General features: G+C 45.4%; 1 protein-coding gene across 1 annotated transcript in view; it reads right to left on the reverse strand.

The window, feature by feature from the left end:
* The window catches only part of LOC135384170 (uncharacterized), a 134,134-nt gene that overhangs the window by 23,803 nt on the left and 89,367 nt on the right, over positions 1–20,964 (reverse strand). The window contains exons 26-35 of the mRNA XM_064613393.1: positions 20,292–20,427; positions 19,712–19,833; positions 18,934–19,066; positions 18,213–18,337; positions 14,700–14,835; positions 13,570–13,691; positions 9,372–9,504; positions 8,614–8,738; positions 2,040–2,175; positions 808–929 (exon numbers count right to left, since the gene is read on the reverse strand). Of these exons, the coding sequence (XP_064469463.1) occupies positions 808–929; positions 2,040–2,175; positions 8,614–8,738; positions 9,372–9,504; positions 13,570–13,691; positions 14,700–14,835; positions 18,213–18,337; positions 18,934–19,066; positions 19,712–19,833; positions 20,292–20,427 (1,290 nt within the window). The remainder of the gene's footprint in view (positions 1–807; positions 930–2,039; positions 2,176–8,613; positions 8,739–9,371; positions 9,505–13,569; positions 13,692–14,699; positions 14,836–18,212; positions 18,338–18,933; positions 19,067–19,711; positions 19,834–20,291; positions 20,428–20,964) is intronic.

Genomic DNA, 20,964 nt, shown 5'->3' on the forward strand with positions numbered 1-20,964 from the left:
AGTCTGTTCTGTAGACTGCCAACACTGCATCTACGCTGCTCTATAAGTTTGCTTTTCCTACGAAACAACGAATAAAGTGAAAACACCTTGTATGTGAATATACCAACAACAAATAAGCAATATCGTGATCATGTACGTCAGTCAAGAATTCCTTCCCTCCCCCTATGTGGGGGTTAAACGCGCGTGTTCGTTTACCTCGCCTGAATTTCTACAGTGTACAGCATAAATAGTGTTCGGCTTTGGTTCCCGATTGCACTGTTTCTTATTCTTACGGATCCTTTCCATTTGCTATGACGAACGACGCACTTCCCATGTTTTTTCTTTTTTTTTGTTGCATACCGCTGCGTACTAGCCTTTGCTACTTCTGTGTATACAATAGAAAACCGCCAGAGTAGTCGATACTATTTTGTTTAAATAGCGAAGTAGCTGTTCCGCCAAGTTTTTAATTACTAAAGGAAAAAAATATTTTGCGCTAGAAATAGGAGGATTATAGTGGGCTCTTTTAATACAACTGGGAATGTGAAACAAAGCTGACAAAAAAAAAAAAAAAAAAAAACGACACCCAATTTTTATCTTCTCGTTTTAATTTCTTGCTTGCACATTGACCTCATTTTCGAAAGTTTCAGTTTGTTGTCATTCAGGTTGACAGTCCGGCAACCGTCCTTGATTTCAACTACCGTTAAATCCCACTGAACATAATCATTTTGATCTTGGGAGCGAAATTTATCACTGGACTTACAAAGACATTGTCTGAAGACTCATAGTATATGCACTATGCTTCCTTCATTCTTTTTGTATTATACGTACAGAGCAACTTGGACGTTCCACATTGAGCTTGAACTTTCTCTGTGAACTTCGAAAGGAAATCTTCAGAATCACATCGTTGCTGTTTCAGCACCTGGAGACAACTCTGGCTGTATTGCATCATACTGGAAAAGATCGTACACAAACAGATGTTAAATAACAGGGACGCGTAACACTGGCTCGCGCATAATAAACAGCGCAGCTATGCAGGAGCGAATAAGCAGCTTTTTTTTCCCCTGGTTTTGGAAGTGGCAAGCTACGTCACACGACAATTCAGAAAAACGCGAATTCGCATGTGTGCCAGAGTTCGAACCTGGATTTCATTTAAAGTAGCACAGAAGTCATTTTTAACACCCAGTTTTCTTCCTATAAAACTGTTAAGTAGGCCAGTAAGGTGCACCATGCGAAGTAATTTACACCACAGCGTCATAATTATCTCAGAAATTGAATTTAAAATACGCCGCAAAAAGCCACCGTGCGCAACGGTGGTGAAGAGCAGCACCAGCCTGTGATCTGCCTGGAACCTCGCGCTGACGCTATAAGGAGAACGCTCGCCGATTGGCCTAGAGAAATGTTGTCTGCTACTCCGCTGTCGTCTGCTACTCGGCTGTTCGGGGTTCTGATAAAGCCTTTCTCCTTGCTCGGTAATGCTTCGGCCGCTCCTTCTATCCCCAATTCTCCGGGAAAACTTCCAAAACAGGTTTACGGCGGCAAAGGGACAAGGCGCTGACCCCCACTGACCGGCAAACCAGAACGAGTCCCCTTATGCCGTCATCGGTGACGTGCCATCATACCTCCTCATCCTCGTTATAGCTGGAGTGGCGAGTTAAGGGTGAAGGCGCGGAACTATGTTTATGTGAGTTTTTTTCTGGGAAACAAATTGCACACATCAAAACCTTTCGCGCTATTCGGTATAATGACACACACACTTTCATCAGATGTCTTAATCTGAAAATTTTTTGGATGGCCTTCTGTACTCCTTTAAACGATGTCGCGTTGTAGCGCATAAGCGTGGCTTTCACGAATTATCGGGCCTCATGTGCATGTTCGGACATATCAGTCATAATTTCCATCCTCTGGATTCTTTCTCAATCGCTAATCCAGTGAAACACGAGGTGGGCGGCATCTGAGGTAGAGTTCCTCTAACAAAGTGGGAGGCGTGAAGACATCTGTGGTCCGGATGCTTATCACAACGAAGCTGTAGAACCGCGATTTGTACGTGAAAGAACACTTACCAGCAATACCATTTGCGCGTCTCTTGGTTCAAATATTCGGGGTGAACAACGAGCCCGTGTTCGTTCATAAATGTTTCTTCGCACTGAGCCTGGGCAACTGATAAAGTTTCGGTTGGGCACTTGGATGCAGCGTCGCCTGAAAACGGGAATAATTACACGTGTAAGGTCTCCCCAACTGACTCGTACAAAGAATTTGAGAAATACGATCTCCCCTCGTTCACAAAACCCGGTAGAAAAATGCTTCCAACAGTGATTAAATCGTAGTGATGAGATTTTTTCATGGGATTGGGGCTGGTCTCTCACCGGCTGTATCAGAGCTACGGGGGTGACACAGATACGGTATCCAGGGCCGAATTTCTTTCCCGCGCGACACGAAAGAGTGTCCTCGGTTCAGTGTACATACCATCATGATACATGAACGACTAGAATAGCGCAAAGCAATTGCCTGAACTGCATTTTTTTGCAGTCGAAGAAAAGGCTTCAGCAGTGGGATTCCAACTGGGTGTCGTGAGGCTTGTGTTACGTTCCATCTCGAATCCGCATGGTCTTACCTTGCATGTTTACATAGTTATGTGTGTAATATACGTGTCAACAAAGGGAGTTTCAGATGGCCACGAAACTTTAGAGGTGAAAGAGAAAAGGAAAAATAAGACTTGGGCGGAAGTTTAAGGTGAATTAAAACATAAGAAATGTATTACAATTTTAAGGGGAAATTAAACAATTCTAGGGTCAACGTTTCGGCGGAAGATTCCCCCTTCTTCTGGACAAGTTGCTGTTCTCAGTCGCAGTTGCTTATAAAGGGTGGTCCTGACGTCCTGACGTCGTAGTGTCCATTGGCTGGGTTGCAGTCGAGAAGTTCATTAATGGCTTCAACCGCGTACATCCTAGTATCAAATTCACTCATTCCTATTCCCGCAATTCAATTCACATTCAACTTCCTCGATGTACAAGTTCAAGTCTGCAGCAACACGATCATAACCAACCTATATCGCAAGCCCACCGATTCACAACGGTACCAATCCTTCCAAAGCTGTCACCCCCGACATACTAAACTATAGCCATTCCATTCAGTTAGGCCCTGAGATATGGAAGGATATGTTCCAATGACAATGACCTGGGGACCCATTTAGACAACCTTGGGCGCACATTAACCGATCGCCAATACCCAGCGAAATTGGTGCAAAACGCTTTGGATCGTGCGCGCAGAACCGATCGTCAGTCTCTCTTCACCTCACAATACACGGAACGAAACTCCTCTGTAAACTTAACGGTGACGTTTGGAAGCAATAATCCAAACCTGAACAGCATAGTTAGCCGCCATTACGGCATCCTTCGGCAGTCTGACCGCATGAAAGAAATTTTCCCCGAACCACCTCGTGTCACTTACAGGCGGTCCCGGAATCTACAAGAGAGCTTAGTTCACTCCAAAGTAAATCGACAGATCGTACCACCAACAGGTTGCCATCCTTGTAATGGCAAGCGTTGCCGGATCTGCTGTCTAATGCAAAATGCACAAACTGTAAAATGTACAAATTCGGAGTTTATCTTCAAAATAAATGGAGACATTGACTGCAACTCCTCCAATGTTATTTACCTAATGCAATGTGCCACTTGGCTCAGTATGTGGGTTAAAGCAAGATATCATTTAGAATTAGATTCAATAACCACAAATCAGATGTAAGCAAAAAGCCCAGCCTGCAAGTTTCGCGCCATTTTAAAGAACCTCGGCATTCAATCAACGATTCCTTAATTTGCATTCTTCAATCAGAATTTAGCTCCGATCGTTATCGCGGACAACGGGAATCCTATTTAATATACAAGTTCCAGGCTTTAATAAACGCTCTCAACAGTGTGTAATTTGAACTCTTAGGTAGTGCACGTGTTCTCGCTTCTTTGTTTCTTTTCTTCAGGAAAAGAAGACATAACAGAGGACGTTATCCCGCCAAGACGACCTCCGCACGGACGACATTAACTCGACCAGGACCTTCCAGAATTCTCCCGGCAGTGACAAAAGAACAGTCATGGACAGCAACTTACAATGACCAGAATTCTTAACCGACCGACAACATAGTACCGGTCACGACATTCCGGAACCTTTCCGACTTAGCCAAAAGAACAGCTGCGGCAAGCAACAAACAAGGACATTCACCCGACCAAGACAATCCCCGGACCGATGACATCATCCCGATCACGACCTTCGATAATCTTCTCGACTGCAACCCAGCCAAGGGACACTACGATGACGTCAGGAATACCCTTTATAAGCAACTGCGACTGAAGACAGCAACTTGTCCAGAAGAAGGCGGAGCCTCCGCCGAAACGTTGACCCTGGAATTGTTTAATTAATCTCCCCTTAAAATTGTAATAAATTTCTTATGTTTTAATTCGCCCTAAACTTCCGTCCAAGTCTTCCGCCCATTTTTCTTTTTCTCTTTCACACACACACACACACACTATATATATATATATATATATATATATATATATATAATGTTCACAATTCAAGCGTGCCACAATCCCTGCTGTGGACGGCCGTTTCGAGCTCCTTGGCTCTCATCGGCACAGCGTAGGGATGTGACACGCTCTTGGGTCGACATTCACTCGACTCTGCACTCGACTTTCAGTGCCATTGGGCTACTTTGGTAGTGTGCTCTTTCATCCTCTCGTATTGGGGGCGAAGGAAAGACGCGTATCTACCCAAGCAGCACAATGTACTGAAAGTCGGGTGCAATAGGGGTGGACGGTATGCGTCTTATCAATGTTCTGTTGATTCACGCGTCTGTTCAAGGCCGTTCACCTACCCGTCCACCCCTATTGCACTCGACTTTCAGTACATTGTGCTGCTTGGGTAGAGAAGCGCAATCAATAAAATACAGGGAAAAAAAACAGGTGTTCCTTCAGGAATCTTTTGCGCACGGAAATCGAACGAATTTTTGTTCTGCAAACGGCTTTGGTGTCTGGTGACCGAAGACATCAGATGTTCTCATTGGACAACTTCCCAGCTTTTATAGTTAAAATTTAATTATTGAACGTTAATGAAGACATTGCCTTAAGAGTCCGCTAATGCCCTCCTGGTGAGTGCCTTCCAGCATATGCTACATTGCAATTCATTTCATCTCGGAAAAAGTGATAGATATATCTTACAAAAAATATGGTTAGATTTAGCTGGGACGCCTTGTATGCTCGCAATGAAGTTGTTGTAGTTGCTGCTTCATAACAGTGGATCGATCTGTTCTCAGAAAGTTGCAAGCTGGGTCGTACGGATTCGTCAGTTTTGAGATAGCTACGTGTATGGGGAGAGAGATTATGCGTTATTTAGTAGCACAAAGGCGGCAAAGGCCAAAGAGCGCCAGAACCATAGAGTGAGAAGTTACCCGTCAAAAAGAACTCGTTACAAGTTAAGTTACCGTGTGCAAACTGTAACTAAGTTAATAACGAAGTTCTTCAGCCTGAAATGTAACTCGCACTTACTGAGTTACTTAAAAAAAGAACGAGTTACTTCGGACACAAAATAGCATTACGCAGGTGCAACGCGCGTGAGCAGTTGAGTTCGACATTGAGTTGCCTGCGGAGGAGTGCAACACGCTTATATCGTTTTCGTTTATGTCCAACAATAGACCTCTCCCTGTTTGTAAACAAATGACGTCATAGTGTTTGACAGCGCCACAAATTTGGTAGAATTGAACTACGCTCGAAGCTAGAGGTGAACAAGGTCGCGTCCGAAAGCCACGGTCTTGAGGGGATTACGATATGGTTCCTTAAAGGAGCGCGACCCTCGGTTCTGCTTTTCTTTCAATGGAAGGCAGCGAACAAGTGCCCGTTCGTGGAACCCAGCCAGCTCTCCTTCCGATTTGTTTCGGTTTCAGTCTGTCTACCAATGTCACGATGACGTTCCTCTGGTAGAGATCTATTCGAACGCTTTGCATCTTACTCCCTGTGGGCGCACAATGGTTCAGCTTCATTTCAATGGCAGCGGTTCTTACTTCCTGAATAAAATACTGTCATTGATTGAATATCACGTTTCATGGCAAAAAATGCCATGAAGGAACCGGAGAGAAAGCAAGAAAATATGTGGGCGTGAGTGAAAAGCGAGTTAAAAGTAACTTGGAACTTAACTTAACTTACTATTGCAAAGTCACCTGAAAAAGGAACGAGTTCCTCTGAAAGTTACCACGGCGCAAAAGTACCGAGTTAAGTTACAAGTTACCAATAAAAGGAACTAGGAAGGAACTGTGGCGAATGCCCGGGTATCAGCACGAGCGACTTGGAGCGACATCTGGCGAGATGTCGCCAAAGGAGAGCGAGGAAAAAAGCTCGCGCCAACGAGATATCGCGGAAGAAATGCCGAGTGCGTCCGAACGACGTCTGAAGTGACGATGAAGAAGTTACTCAAACACGCGACGGAGGACGGTGCTGAACGCAACGCAGCTAGCAGACGCAGTTTCTCGTCGGAGAAGAAATTCTGTGGAGCGCTCACACAGCGCTCACGGCGGTAGACGAGTGCACGAGAAGATGTGACGTTGCTCACGTGCACCCAAGAAACCATGACGCCACTCCTGTCGCCCTCGCGCCTCCACCGAGATCTCGCCTGAAAAAGCCGCTCGTGCGGATACCCGGTGCGGTGTGGAAGATGAGGATGAGAGAGATAGGAGGAGGACGATAACAAGTGAGTGTGGCAGTTAAAAGCTATCTACAAGTGAGTGTGGCAGTTAAAAGCTATCTACAAGTACGAACGACGAGATGATCCAGGATGAGAGATTTACAGGATGAGTTAGGTGACAAAGGCTAAAACCGTAGCAATGCTGAACGTCTACATCTGACCAGAGCCGTTTATAGGGAGAGTTTGGCCATTAAGCGCGGACCCCATAACAAGCCACACGCGACGCGCTGCAGAATTTGTCGCTGTCGGGTCTGGTCATGGCGCGACTTCCTGGTCCATTTGAGCAGCGACATTCCGTCGCCGAGAAATGATGTTTTTGGAGAAGCATTGCTTATTTTATTCGAGCTAAGTTGTAAATTGCCATAAATATACCAAAAATAGTATTTCATTCGTCAAAACGAGGAGAACTTGTAACGAAGGTGCTATGCAATATTCGCCGTAACGCAGCGGCGCTGCGGTTGAAGTTCACAACGCCCCGCCCACTTCTTCGTCTGCTACTTTTGTTGGTTGCCCTCTCCACCCTTTCCCTTGCCCACGCGTTCAGTTCTTGTTTCACGCCGTCAAATCTAGCTGGTTTTGTCAAACAACAGGCAACGAACTCAGCGACATGCTACAAATATCTACTGGGAGTAGATGCAGAAATATTCAGCCGCGACTGAGCTTTTTTGACGCTCGTGTGGCGGCAGAGACGTCGATTTTGTCGCTTCTCGCGTGTATCTGCGGCGTGTCGCTTGTTATGGGATTCGGGCTTTAGGAGGAGCCTAACTTGAAGCGCGTCATGCGACGTCACGGCTAAGCCACCTCCCTCGCCGTGCTCTATTGTTGTCCCGTTGTCAGCCGGTCGTCGACGCCATATTGATGCTGATCGTTGTTTACGATGCAAGGAGGGAAGACACGTGCGTACATTGTCCTTCGAAAGCCCTTCGTCCTTGAACTCTTCCAGTTTGGCAACAAAACCCCCCTTATCAGAGGCGGCTGTGGGTCATAAGCCGGTTATTCCTGTAGACTGCATTCATTGCGACAACAAAGCTGACGAACAGTATCAATATGGCGCGCATCAGATGGCTGATAAGCGGATTCTGCTTGGATTCAGTCTTTTTGGGCGGCGCAACGACGACTCTGACGGCAAAATAGGCTCCACCCACGAGGCGGCAAAAGATCAGAGAATGGCCAAACTCTCCCCATAAATGGCTCTGCATCTGACTAAGTTACCGACAAATGGTGAAGACATGGACAATGGTCCGACAAGTGGTCAATGGATATCTGGTACGTGTATGGTTGGAGCGCTTTGCATGTCACACGAAGTGGTGTGCTCGATTCCTTCAGAGCCTACATTGAAGTAGCATCACGTGTACCACCATCACCAGCCCATTTTGTGTGTTTTGAGAAAGCTAAATTTAGTTTTGGCTCAGTAATTACGTCGTGTCATACGAGCAGCAGCACATTCTTTTTATTTTCTGTTTTCTTGGTAAAGTAAATCTGGCACTTTCACCAGTGGGAGTGTTTTCCCAGACCCGTCAAGGGTTATACTGGACCACGACATCCCTGCAACACCTAAGCTGAATCTGAATCTTTGATCAAAATCATGACGTAAATATTTCGGTCACAAATTATGCGTCTCCCTTCCTGAGCATTCAAGGGTTACGTCCAAGGACTGTCATGTGTACAACATCGTATTTTGCACGTTTAAGATGTTCTCAGCTTTCTCGCCGCATCAAGTTAGTCTTACACTGAACTAACTTGCTTTTCTGATAAGGGCTCATCTGATAAGGACTTTCTGATAAGGGTTCGTGGGTGAAGGTGGTGCTTTAGCGCCGCCACTCGGCAAGCGACCTTTATGACTGGACAGACAGGGGCGACTGTTCTCAGGAGCCACGAAGGATGTCTGTCTTATACATTGTTATTCGTACTTACAGTCCAATTTTGATGTTCCACATCTAGTATTTATTTGCTGGATGAAGAGCTGAACGAAACCGGTGTCGTCGCATCCTTGTTGTTTAAGTATTTCTGGGAGACAAGTCTTGCTGTATTCCATCTCACTAGAAAAGACGACAGACAAATAGGTGTTTAATTACAAGGACTGGTAGCATACCCTGATGATTAATAATAGCAACAAAATGCACACAGCCATTTCACCGGGCAACCAAATACACGGTGCGTATATATAGCATTTCAATTGATATGAATCTTGATATGAATTGATATGAATTGATATGAATCTTGCACTCTTCCGTGTGTGTTTTCCCATTCCGTGCGCTCACACAAGAATCACGCGGTTAACATCCGTAACAAACCTGCTGATCTTCTGCCGAACAAGATCTGGGCAATTCTGCGTGTCGCCATCTACGTCTAAACATTGAATGGCAATCTGCATGCGCCGCTTGCAAGGGTTCCGTTGCCCAGTCATCACCCACCCCCGATGTCCGTACTCATCGGAAATCCGTCATTTCTCTGCTTATCCATCGTTCTGCTGCCAGCCAGACGCCGCGACAGGCAGCTGGATGAAAAGCCGACTCATGCGGTTGGACGTTAAAACACGAGGTGAACGGCAACTGAGGACGACTTCCTCTGCAGCATTGAGTGGTGTCGGGTGAAAACAGCTGCGATCAAGATGCTTATCGCAAGACTGCTATATCCAACTGCTTTTTGCTCTTGAAAGAAAAAGAGCTTACCAGCAGTACCGTTTCTGTGCATCTGCGATGAAATCTCCTGGTTTTTGAGGATCGAACCCATGGACCAGCTTATATCTCTCGCTGCACGCAGTCTGGGCATTGAATAGCGTGTCATGATTGCACTGAGCAGAGCCTGCAAAAAAAGATTATAGGACATGTAAGGTGTCCCAACTAACATCCACGAACAATTTTGGAAAGACGAGCACTCTGATTGAACCAAACGCCGTAACCCACGAAAACCCAGCTGCTGGATACCCAGTGCTAAGCGCCAAGCAAAAAATAAAAATAAATGTTTGAACGGTATTCCTTCGCAGAAACCGAGTAACCAACATTTGCCATTGTTGCACATGTAGTTCTCTGCACACCAGAAGAGAGAGAGGGCGTAAAATTCGCTCCCATTCGCCAGGGCCTTAAAGGGACTATGAAACGATTTTTTTCTTCGTTTCGTTCGAAAGAAGACATAGTTTGCTGAGTCTAGAACCGAAATTTTACTTTCGTCGCGCGAGCGGATTTCTCGGGAGCGAATTTAAACGGAGCGGCGAAGGGAGGACAGCTGGCGCGGCGCCGTGACGAGCTGCCGAGCTTAGACACAACGGGTAACTTGACGCGACCACGGCCCGCTCAGCAACACGTCATCGTGACGTGTTGCCGAGCCGAGGAATCCCGCCAGGAGCATGCGCCGTAGGATCCCGCGTATGCGTTCATCGGGAGTGGAAATCTCCATGACAGCAGCTTTCGCGCGATCGGCAGATTTCGGCAGTGGCGGCAGCCACAGCGCGAGCTCGCGGCATTACTTGCCATTGTGCAACACCGGTGACGTAACGGGGAACCGAAGAGCGGTCCGTACAGTTACACCATCGCAGGGAAATATGCGCGGGAGAGGAGGAACGCGGAAGAGACATTTCCAGCGCGCGCTCCTCGCAGAGTGGAGCGATTTCGTCCGGAAAAATTTGTGGCATATTAGTTTCTCTGCGGGAAGAACAGTTTCCATCGAAAAAAAGTATGGGGGTTCGGGAAATTTCATAGTCCCTTTAAACAGCTCCCCGTGCGAACAGCGGCGGAAGGGTATATAAACAGTAGAGAATGCGCCATACACTTGGTGTGTTTTCCGTTTTGTTAGGCGATACGGTGTTTCACACCGACTGTTTATTTTTCTTCTTTTTTTTAATAATGTTCTTGGTTCTACTTGAATGGAGTGTTCTTCATTTCTGAAATATATAGCAAGGAGTAGACTGGGGGAGAAAGCAATATTACATCCATGTTGTGTGGAGCCATCGATCCAAACAACCTTCTATAACAGGGCTAGCGGAGTGGTAACGGGATTGCGTGTCTTTTCTGATATGCCAGGGGAACGCACATAGTAAAAACATGGTGGACTGCCGAGGTCCTGCCTCCGAGGCGTAAACCAAGAAGAGCAACTTGGCAGACCACAGCGCTGTCCTGCGTGTTTTGAGAGAGATCCTCATATAAGTTGTAGCGTCCAATAAAAAGTGGTCCCGTACTTTGCCCGAAGGAAGCGTCACCGATGCCCATTCGAGAGCCATTGGCACGGTATCAGACTATTCTGTCGCCTCACGGTGTAATATGCAACTCGCACGCCTTCTTTGGCGCGGTTATCTCCGACGCGCCGGTCACGGTAGCTCAGAGCATTGTAGCTGTCATGACTACACTTCTATGAGGGCACTCGTAGTTTGCACTGGATATTTATCTACTCAATTAGGCCGCAAACTGCACACACGGGGCACAATGCCTATGGGAGGAAGGGAGTTGCCTCAGGAGAGAAGCCGCCGATATTTCGAACAGATGCTGTTCTTCTTCTGGGCACCGTCCTCATCATTGGCAGGGTATTTAAAGGGTTAGGTGTGATGTGTTCATGTTAGAGGTTCATGCGAATTGCGGGTCAACAGCCCGGAGGGAAGAAAGGGTCCGTACGGGCCTCTACGGCCGGGGTGAATGGCCGCTTTGTTAGTTTGTGGAGGGGATTATGTGAACGGAGTGATCTTGGCTCCAGACCGGTTACCGAAAAGTGGGAGGTTCACGAACACGTGGACGAAACGGGACAGCAGTCAAGAATTGGCAAACATAGCGAGAGATAACGAGGTTAGTTGTTACCACTAACCGTAACCACTAACCTCCTTATGTCTCGCTGTTTGCCAATTCCTGCCTGTTGTCCCGTTTCGTCCACGTGTTCGTGAACCTCCCATTTTTCTGTAACCGGCCTGGAGCCCAGATCACTCCGTTCACATAATCCCCTCCACACTCTAACAAAGCGGCCATTCACTCCGGCCGTAGAGGCCCGTATGGACCCTTTCTTCCCTCTGGGGCTGTGGACCCACAATTCGCATGAACCTTTAGCACGTCACACCTAACCCTTTAAATACCATGCCAAAGATGAGGACGGTGCCCAGAAGAAGAACAGTCTCTGTTCGAAATATCGGCGGCTTCTGTCCTGAGGCAACTCCCTTCCTTCATCTCTACCGGTTCGCTGGATTGCTACCCATCTAATGTCTATGGGATGCTGACACGAACGAACTTGTAAATATCGAAATAGTTCAAACTTCCCCACACACATTGTGTTAGTTTTCTTCTTTTCTTTCTGTAAATCAAAACTGTTTGTCTTTCGCCACTGAACTATGATCTCAAAGGCCTCAAATACAGGAACTACAGCAGTCATAGAGCTTTTCTAGAGGCACACTTTGAACTGAGTACTCTCGATTAGAAGCGTCCTAGACACACGCGTAACGGATGTTGAATCCCAATCTCAGTGGGAGCAAGCGACAGACTCCGCAATGGTGCAGCTTGATCTGGCGTGGAACAAGTGATCCGAATCTATGACTGGACCACTTGCTACATCCCAATGTCAGAATACAGTCCAGAGGCCGTGAGTAGACATGTTTAATAAATTCAGCGCACCGGCAAGCAACACAGTAAACAATATACTTGACGTTTCGGGTGCCATACGGGTCCCATCATCAGAAGTGAGCAGTCCTATCCGCTACTGCTTATTTATGTACTATTAAGATCAATTAAGATCTCCTCGGTACCCCAAGTGGGGCAAGAGGAAATCACCCAAGCTAAAAGAAACCTTCAAAGAAGGTCCTATCCGGAATCTTTCATTAATGACAGATACCATCGAATGTTATCACCCCGCCATATATTTAACTGTCCGTTACAACAAAGGTCTATCGGAACCCATCAGGCGCGTATCGTCTCAGATAAACATAAAGACCACCTTGGAGCACATGTCAACACTGAGGAGCCTGATTAGCCATCCAAAGGACAGAACGCCGCCTGAGGATGAGAGAGGCGTTGTATACAAGGTATCTTGTCAAAATTGCCCGGCGGTCTACATCGGGGAGTCGGGAAGAAAAACGAAGACTCGGATGAAAGAGCACAAGAAAGATATCGAGAAGTATGCCCTAAACAAGACTGAACTAAGTGAACACGGGTGCAAGGTAGGACACGTAGTAAACTTTGATAATCTTTCCATTCTTGCACGGGAAACCAAGTGGGGAGTGTGGAATCATCTCGAATCCTGGTATATAAAGAAAACAAGAGATACGACCAACAACCATCCTGGCCCTCACCCAGACTGTTACACCCCACTAGTAGATATATAAGCAGTAGCGGATAGAACGGCTCACTTCTGATGGCGGGACCCGTATGGGACCCGAAACGTCAAGTATATTCTTGTTTACTGTGTTGCTTGCCGGTGCTCTGAATTTATTAAACCCAATGTCACAGTGGGAGCAAGTGACAGACTTCTCTCTCCTCTCCTCACATGCACCTCTAAGTCTCTGTGCACGAACGATAAAACGTTACAAAGGGAGCCCAAGGGTCGTAGTATACCGACATACATCCCACCGTAACTATATATAACCCTCGCAAAGTATCCATGAAATGACTTCAGAACACACGACGTCAGTTTCATTCGCCGTTTCGCAGTTCAAACCGGCGGAGTTTTTCCTTGAACCGAAAACAGTTAAATGAAACGACGTTTTATCGTCGCACATTGATCTCATTATCATTTCAGTTTGTTGTCATTCAGGTTGACAGTCTGGCAACCTCCTCGATTTCAACTACTGTTAAGTCATCGGATCGTCGGAGCGATACTATTTATCACTGCACTGACAAGGACGTCGTCTCAAGCCTCACAATATGAATTAGGCTTCCTTCATTCATCTTGTATTATACTTACAGAGCGACTTGGACTTTCCACATTGAGCTTCGACTTTCTCTGCGAACGTCGAAAGCAAATCTTTCGAATCACATCCTTGTTGTTTCAGCACCTGAAGACAGCTCTGGCTGTATTGCATCATACTGGAAAAGACGGTACACAAACAGATGTTAAACTACAGGAACGCGCAATATCGGCTGGCGCAGAATAAACAGCTCAGCTACGCAGGAGCGAATACGTCGCTTTTTTTCCCCTTGCTTTGGAAGCGGTAAGCAACGTCAAACGACAATTCAGGAAAACGCGAATGCGCATGAATGCCAGGCCTTTCAGCGAAATTCTGTGCAAAACGAAGGATTCTGCAGTGAATTCCGCATTTCGCGAAATTTCAAGGAAAACCCAATACTTAGTAACTAGTAACCTGCCACAAATAGGTTATGTAGTATCATGTGGTACCCATCCCTGAATCCGGGGTGGCCTCCAATGTCGCCCACAGCTTGATGCTGCAGTCTTTAGAGTTTTGTTAGAACGAATTGAGACACGGTGGCTTGTGTGTATAATCACAAAGCCAAGTTCTACCAATGTAGTACGTAAGAAAATTCTTTAAGCAGCACACACTTGTCATGAATCTCAACAAGCTACAAACTGTGCGCTTTGGTAAACTAACATTGTAACTACTGAGAGGCCTACCTTACTTGTTAGACTAAGTTCACAAGCTCATGGAAGAGGTCCGGATATTGCCTGTGGCAAAATTAGAGAGGAGGAGGTCTACAAGGGCCATTGTATTTAATTTTTACGATTTATATCAAAGTGGAGAAGCCCCAAACCATCCAGTGTTAATAAAGACAGCTTGCTATTTCTTTCTGATCCAAAGTTGAAACAGTAGGCAACATTACAGTGTGCAAATGCCTTTAAGCGATGTCACCTTTGTAGCATATAAGCGTGACTTTCACTAATCATCGTTCATCAAGTGCAGCTTCGGACATATCAGTCATGATTTCCATCCTCTCGAGTGTTTCTCAGTCTCTTACCCAATGAACCACGACGTGGGTGGCATCTGAGGTAGATTTCCTCTAACAGAGTGGGTGGTGTGGTCCGGATGCTTATCACAACGAGGCTGTAGAACTGCCATTTGTACGTGAAAGAACCCTTACCAGCAATACCATTTGCGCGTTTCTTGGTTCAAATATTCAAGGTGAACAACGAGTCCGTGTTCCTTCATGAATGTTTCTTCGCACTGAGCCTGGGCAACTGATAAAGTTTCAGTTGGGCACTTGGGTGCAGCGTCGCCTGAAAACGAGAATAATTACACATGTAAGGTATCCCCAGCTGACTTGTACAGAGAATTTGAGAAATACGATCTCCCCTCGTTCACAAAACCCGGTAGAAAAATGCTCCCCACAGTGATTAAATCGTAGTGTCGAGATTTTTCATGGGATTGGGGCTGATCTCTCACCGGCTGTATCGGAGCTACGGGGATCACACAGATACGGTATCCAGGGTGGAATTTCTTTCCAGCGCGACACGTAAGAGTGTCCTCGGTTCAGTACATATCATCATGATACATGAACGACTAGAATTACGCAAAGCAATTGCCTCAACTGCAACTCAACTCTCAACTCTTCAGCAGTGGAATTCCAACCGACGCGCGCTTGTTCTGAAACTGAAACATGCGACTGGGTGTCGTGAAGGTTGTGTTATGTTCCATCTTCAACCTGCATGGTCTTACCTTGCATGTGTACATAGTTATATATATTCTTGAAGGTCTTGAAAATTCAGACGGCGCCGTATTAATACACAGAAGAAATAAGTTCGCACAGAGCACCACCAAAGGAATATTTTGAGATGACTTCATTTATCATTATCGTCATTTATCATTATCATTAATCGTTCTTTTTCAAGTGATATATATCTTATCTCTTATCTTATATCTTTTCACTTGAAAAAGAACGGTCCACCGTTCGAAACGTCGTGTCTGTGTAATTTCAAAATGAATTGAATGAAGTCATCTCAAAATATTCCTTTGGTGGTGCTCTGTGCGAACTTATTTCTTCTGTATATATATATATATAATATAATATAATATAGGTCAAAGAGGTTAATATATCAGACGGCTACCTTTTTTTCTTTTTTGTCCTGACGAAGACAGTGCCACTGTCGAAACGTCAGGCGTTCTTTTATAATCTATGTGTTAAATTACGCATTAAATAAATTAGTTTTTGTTAAATTTCCTGTAATCAGTAGTCCACGTCTTACTATTTTACTTTTATAATATAATATAATATATATATATATAGGTACTCATGGAACGATGCGGCAGCACCAGAGGACACGTGTTTCGCCGTGTTTGCGGCTCGTCGGCCCTGGGTAGCTGCGCATCGTTATATATATATATATATATATATATATAATGGGGGGGAAGCTATTAAAGAAGCAAGTAAATGGCACTAGGTGTTTGAAATTCAAAATTAGAGATTAAGATGGCTTCTATGGCTGCACGCAGAGAAACATACTCATGGAACGATGCGACAGCACCAGAGGACACGTGCTTCGCCGTGTTTGCGGTTCGTCAGCTCTGGGTAGCTGCGCATCGTTCGGGATTGGCAAACCAGGGGTCACTCAGCGAGCGATATACACCCTGAGCACTCCTAAATGCCACAGTGCAAGCCAGTGAATTATAAAGAGGAAAAAAAAACGGCAATTAAAGAAGCAAGTAAGTGAGTATATATATACATACATACATAATTAGTTTCATCAGTTTTTGTAACCAGGTTCGACGTGATATTGCTGCTCTTAATATATATTTGTACTGGTTGTTCTTTTGAAAACACCTTTTAAAGTATGATTCTTCTTTGCAAATATTTTTCCACCAGGACTTTGACACCAACTGAAGAAAGGGCTCCTTAATGTGTCGGGGCTCGGGCATTCACGCCATAGTGCTGCTGCTGCTGGCACTCATTTACTGTAGATGTAAATGAATAAATTCTAGGTTCTATTTGAGGGCCCACCCTCTTTCTCCTTTACCTTAATGACACATAGTAAACATCCCAGGCACGCCCGATATAATGTTATATGCTGACGAGAGTCATATATTTTTCTCGCACAGTAACTTACAGAATATTTGCAATTTGGCAAACCCTTATTTAGAAAAACTGTTATCTTGGTTGGTCTCTAACCCGTTATTAGCCAACACAGAGAAGATAAAATTCATCGTTTTTCGACCAACTAACAACAAGCTGGACGTCGTGCCCTCTTTAATCTCGGATTTGCGGCCAACTGAACAAGTAAAACGAAATTAAAATACTGGGTGCATGGTTTCATGAGAACCTTTCTTGGACCACACACGTCAATCACAGTGCGCGTCATTTATCTGAATCAATTGGAGAAATAAATCGCATTAGAAGGTTGGTGCCTCAGCCTTTCTTAAAGGGACCATGAAATGATTTTCGCGAATTCTTGTTACCATGCTTAATAAATAAGTTGCCCCTACCGTTTAATATCACTCACTGAAAGTTAATTAAGACATTGCCTTAAGAGTCTGCTAATGCCCTCTTAGGGAGTGCCCTTCAGCATATGCTATATTGCAGTTGATTTGATCTCGGAAAAAGTGATAGATATATCTTACAAAAAATATGGTTACATTTATCTGGGACGCCCTGTATATTCGTAATGAAGTTGTTGTAGTTGCTACTTCATAACATTGGATCGATCTGTTCTCAGAAAGTCGCAAGCTGGGTCCTACGGATTCGTCAGTTTTGAGATAGCTACGTGTATGGGGGAGATAGAAAGAGAGATTATGGGTTTAGTGCCACAAAGGCGGCAAAGGTCAAAGAGCGCCAGAACTATGGTGAGTGTGTGGGAGATGAAGATGAGGGAGAGAGGAGGAGGACGATAACAAGTGAGTGTGGCAGTTGAAAGTATGAACGATGAGATGATCCAGGATGAGTTAGGTGACAAAGGCAAAAAGCGGAGCAATGCTGAACATCTTCATCTGACTAAGTAACCGACAAATGGTCAAGAACTGGACCACTGGTACGTGTATGGTTGGAGCGCTTTGCTGCTCGATTCCTTCCGAGCCTGCATTGAAGTAGCATCACGTGTACCACCATCACCAGCCCATTTTGTGTGTTTTGAGAAAGCTAAATTTAGTTTTGGCTCAGTAATTACGTCGTGTCATACGAGCTGCAGCACATTCTTTTTCTTCTGTTTTCTTGGTAAAGTAAATCTGGCAATTTCACCGGTGGGAGTGTTTTCCCAGAACCGTCAAGGTTTATACTGGAACAACGTCATCCCTGCAACACCTAAGCTGAATCTGAATCTTTCATCAAAATCATGACGTAAATATTTCGGTCACAAATTATGCGTCTCTCTTCCGGGGCATGCAAAGGTAACGTTCAAGGACTGTCATGTGTACTACATCGTATTTTGCACGTTTAAGATGTTCTCAGCTTTCTCGCCGCATCAAGTTAGTCTTACACTGACACTGAACTAACTTAGCTTTTCTGATAAGGACTTCTCTGATAAGGACTTTCTGATAAGGGTTCGTGGGCGAAGGTGGTGCTTTAGCGCCGCCACTGGGCAAGCGACCTTTATGACTGCACTGACAAGGCCGACTGCTCTCAGAAGCCAAGAATGATGTCTGTCTTATACATTGTTATTGTACTTACAGTCCAATTTTGATGTTCCACAGTTAGAATTTATTTGCTGGATGAAGAGCTGAACGAAACCGGTGTCGTCACATCCTTGTTGTTTAAGTATTTCTGGGAGACAAGTCTTGCTGTATTCCATCTCACTAGAAAAGACGGCAGACAAATAAGTGTTTAATTACGAAGACTCGTAGCATACCCTGATGACTAATAATAGCAACAAAAATGCACACGGCCATTTCACCAAGCAACCAAATACATGGAGCGCACATAGCATTTCAATTGATATGAATCTTGCACTCTTCCGTGTGTGTTTTCCCATTCCGTACGCTCACACAAGAATCACGTGGTTAACATCCGTAACAAACCTGCTGATCTTCTGTCGCACAAGATCCAGGCGAGCAATCTGAGCAATTCTGCGTGTCGCCATCTACGTCTAAACATTGAATGGCAATCTGCATGCGCCGCTTGCAAGGGTTCCGTTGCCCAGTCATCACCCACCCCCGATATCCGTCATTTCTCTACTTATCCATCGTTCTGCTGCCAGCCAGACGCCGCGACAGGCAGCTGGATGAAAAGCCGACTCATGCGGTTGGACGTTAAAACACGAGGTGAACGGCAACTGAGGATGACTTCCTCTGCAGCATTGAGTGGTGTCGGGTGAAAACAGCTGTGGTCAAGATGCTTTTCGCAAGAATGCTATATCCAACTGCTTTTTGCTCTTGAAAGAAAAAGAGCTTACCAGCAGTACCGTCTCTTTGCATCTTCGATGAGATCTCCTGGTCTTTGGGGATCGAACCCATGGGCCAGCTTATATCGCTCGCTGCACACCGACTGGGCATTGAATAATGTGTCATGATTGCACTGAGCAGAGCCTGCAAACAAAGATTATAGTACATGTAAGGTGCCCCAACTAACAACCACGAAGAATTTTAGAAAGACGAGGGCTCTGCTTGATTGTCGATTCGCTCTCCGGACTCTGCTCCTGCCAAGCTGCGCCCTCAAGTCCGCTGGGCACCAGTCCTCGAAACCATCCGCTCCATCGCTTCGCCTGTTCGCTAGAAGGGGGCTACTGTGGCGGCAGTAGTGCCATAGCCACACGGCTGGTGTCAGCCACGAGCTGGCGCGCATAAACCTAAATCAGTTCACTTCTGATCTTTGCCAATGAAGGTTGTCCCTTCGTTCCTTCCCTCAAGCTTTTCCGCCAAGTTTTTAGTTACTAGATGAAAAAATATTTTGCGTTAGAGATACGAGGATTAGTGGGCTCCTTTAATGTAACTAGGAATGTGAAACATAGCTGAGAAATTTCTTGCTTGCACATTGACCTCATCACTTCAGTTTGTTGTCATTCAGGTTGAGAGTCTTGCGACCGTCCTTGATTTCAGCTGCTGTTAAGTCCCACTGAAGATTATGATTTTGATCATCGGAGCGATACTATTTATCACTGCACTTACAAAGACGTTGTCTCAAGCCTTATAGTATGCATTACGCTGCCTTCATTCTTTTTGTATTATACTTACAGAGCGACTTGGACGTTCCACATTGAGCTTCAACTTTCTCTGTGAACTTTGAGAGGAAATCTTTGGGATCACATCGTTGTTGTTTCAGCAGCTGAAGACAACTCTGGATGTATTGCATCATACTGGAAAAGATGGTACACAAACAGATGTTAAATAACAGGGACGCGTAACACTGGCTCGCGCAGAATTAACGGCGCAGCTATGCAGGAGCGAAGAAGCAGCTTCTTTCTTCTGCTTTTGGAAGTGGCTACGTTAAACGACAATTCAGGAAAACGCGAATGCGCATGAATGCCAGGATTCGAACTTTCACTCCGTGGATTCGCTTTTAGCCATGTCACCTTTGTAGCACATAAGCGTGGCTTTCACTAATTATCGTGCTTCAAGGCAGGTTCGGACATATCAGTCATGTTTTCAATCCTCTCGAGTGTTTCTCAGTCGTTCATCCCATGAACCACGACGTGGGCGGCATCTGAGGCAGACTTCCTCTAACAGAGTGGGTGGTGTGAAGACAGGTGTGGTCCGGATGCTTATCACAACGAGGCTGTAGAACTGCCATTTATGTACGTGATAGAACACTTACCAGCAATACCATTTGCGCGTCTGTTGGTTCAAATATTCAGGGTGAACAACGAGCCCGTGTTCGTTCATAAATGTTTGTTGGCACTGAGTCTGGGCAAGTGATAACGTTTCGGTTGGGCACTTGGATGCAGCGTCGCCTGAAAACGGGAATAACTGCACGTGTAAGCTCTCCCTACTTTCATAAATCCCAGTACAAAAATGCTTCGAACAGTGATTCGTAGTCTTGAAATGTTTCATGGGATTGGGGCTGGTCTCTCACTGGCTGTATCGGAGCTACGGGGGTCACAGGGTCCAATTCCAGGGTATCCAGGGTCGAATTTCTTTCCAGCGCGACACGTAAGGGTGCCGTCGGTTCAGTACATATCATCATGATACATGAACGACTAGAATTACGCAAAGAAATTGCCTAAACTGCATTTTTTGCAGTCGAAGAAAAGGCATCAGCAGTGGGATTCCAACCCACGCCTGCTTGTTCTGAAACTGGCGTAATTCAACTGAAACGTGAGGTTGGGTGTCGTGAGGCTTGTGTTCCATCTTGTTTGTTTCGACTTTTAGTTTAAGCAGCTTCCCTAACAAGGCTGACGCGATAGGATCTCTTAATATATCCTTGTGTTGGTTATTCTTTACAAATATTTTTACACGAGGCTTTTGACACCAACTGAGGAAAGATTTCA

This window comes from Ornithodoros turicata, chromosome 2 (genome assembly GCF_037126465.1).
Source record: "Ornithodoros turicata isolate Travis chromosome 2, ASM3712646v1, whole genome shotgun sequence".
Taxonomy (NCBI): Eukaryota; Metazoa; Arthropoda; class Arachnida; order Ixodida; family Argasidae; genus Ornithodoros; species Ornithodoros turicata.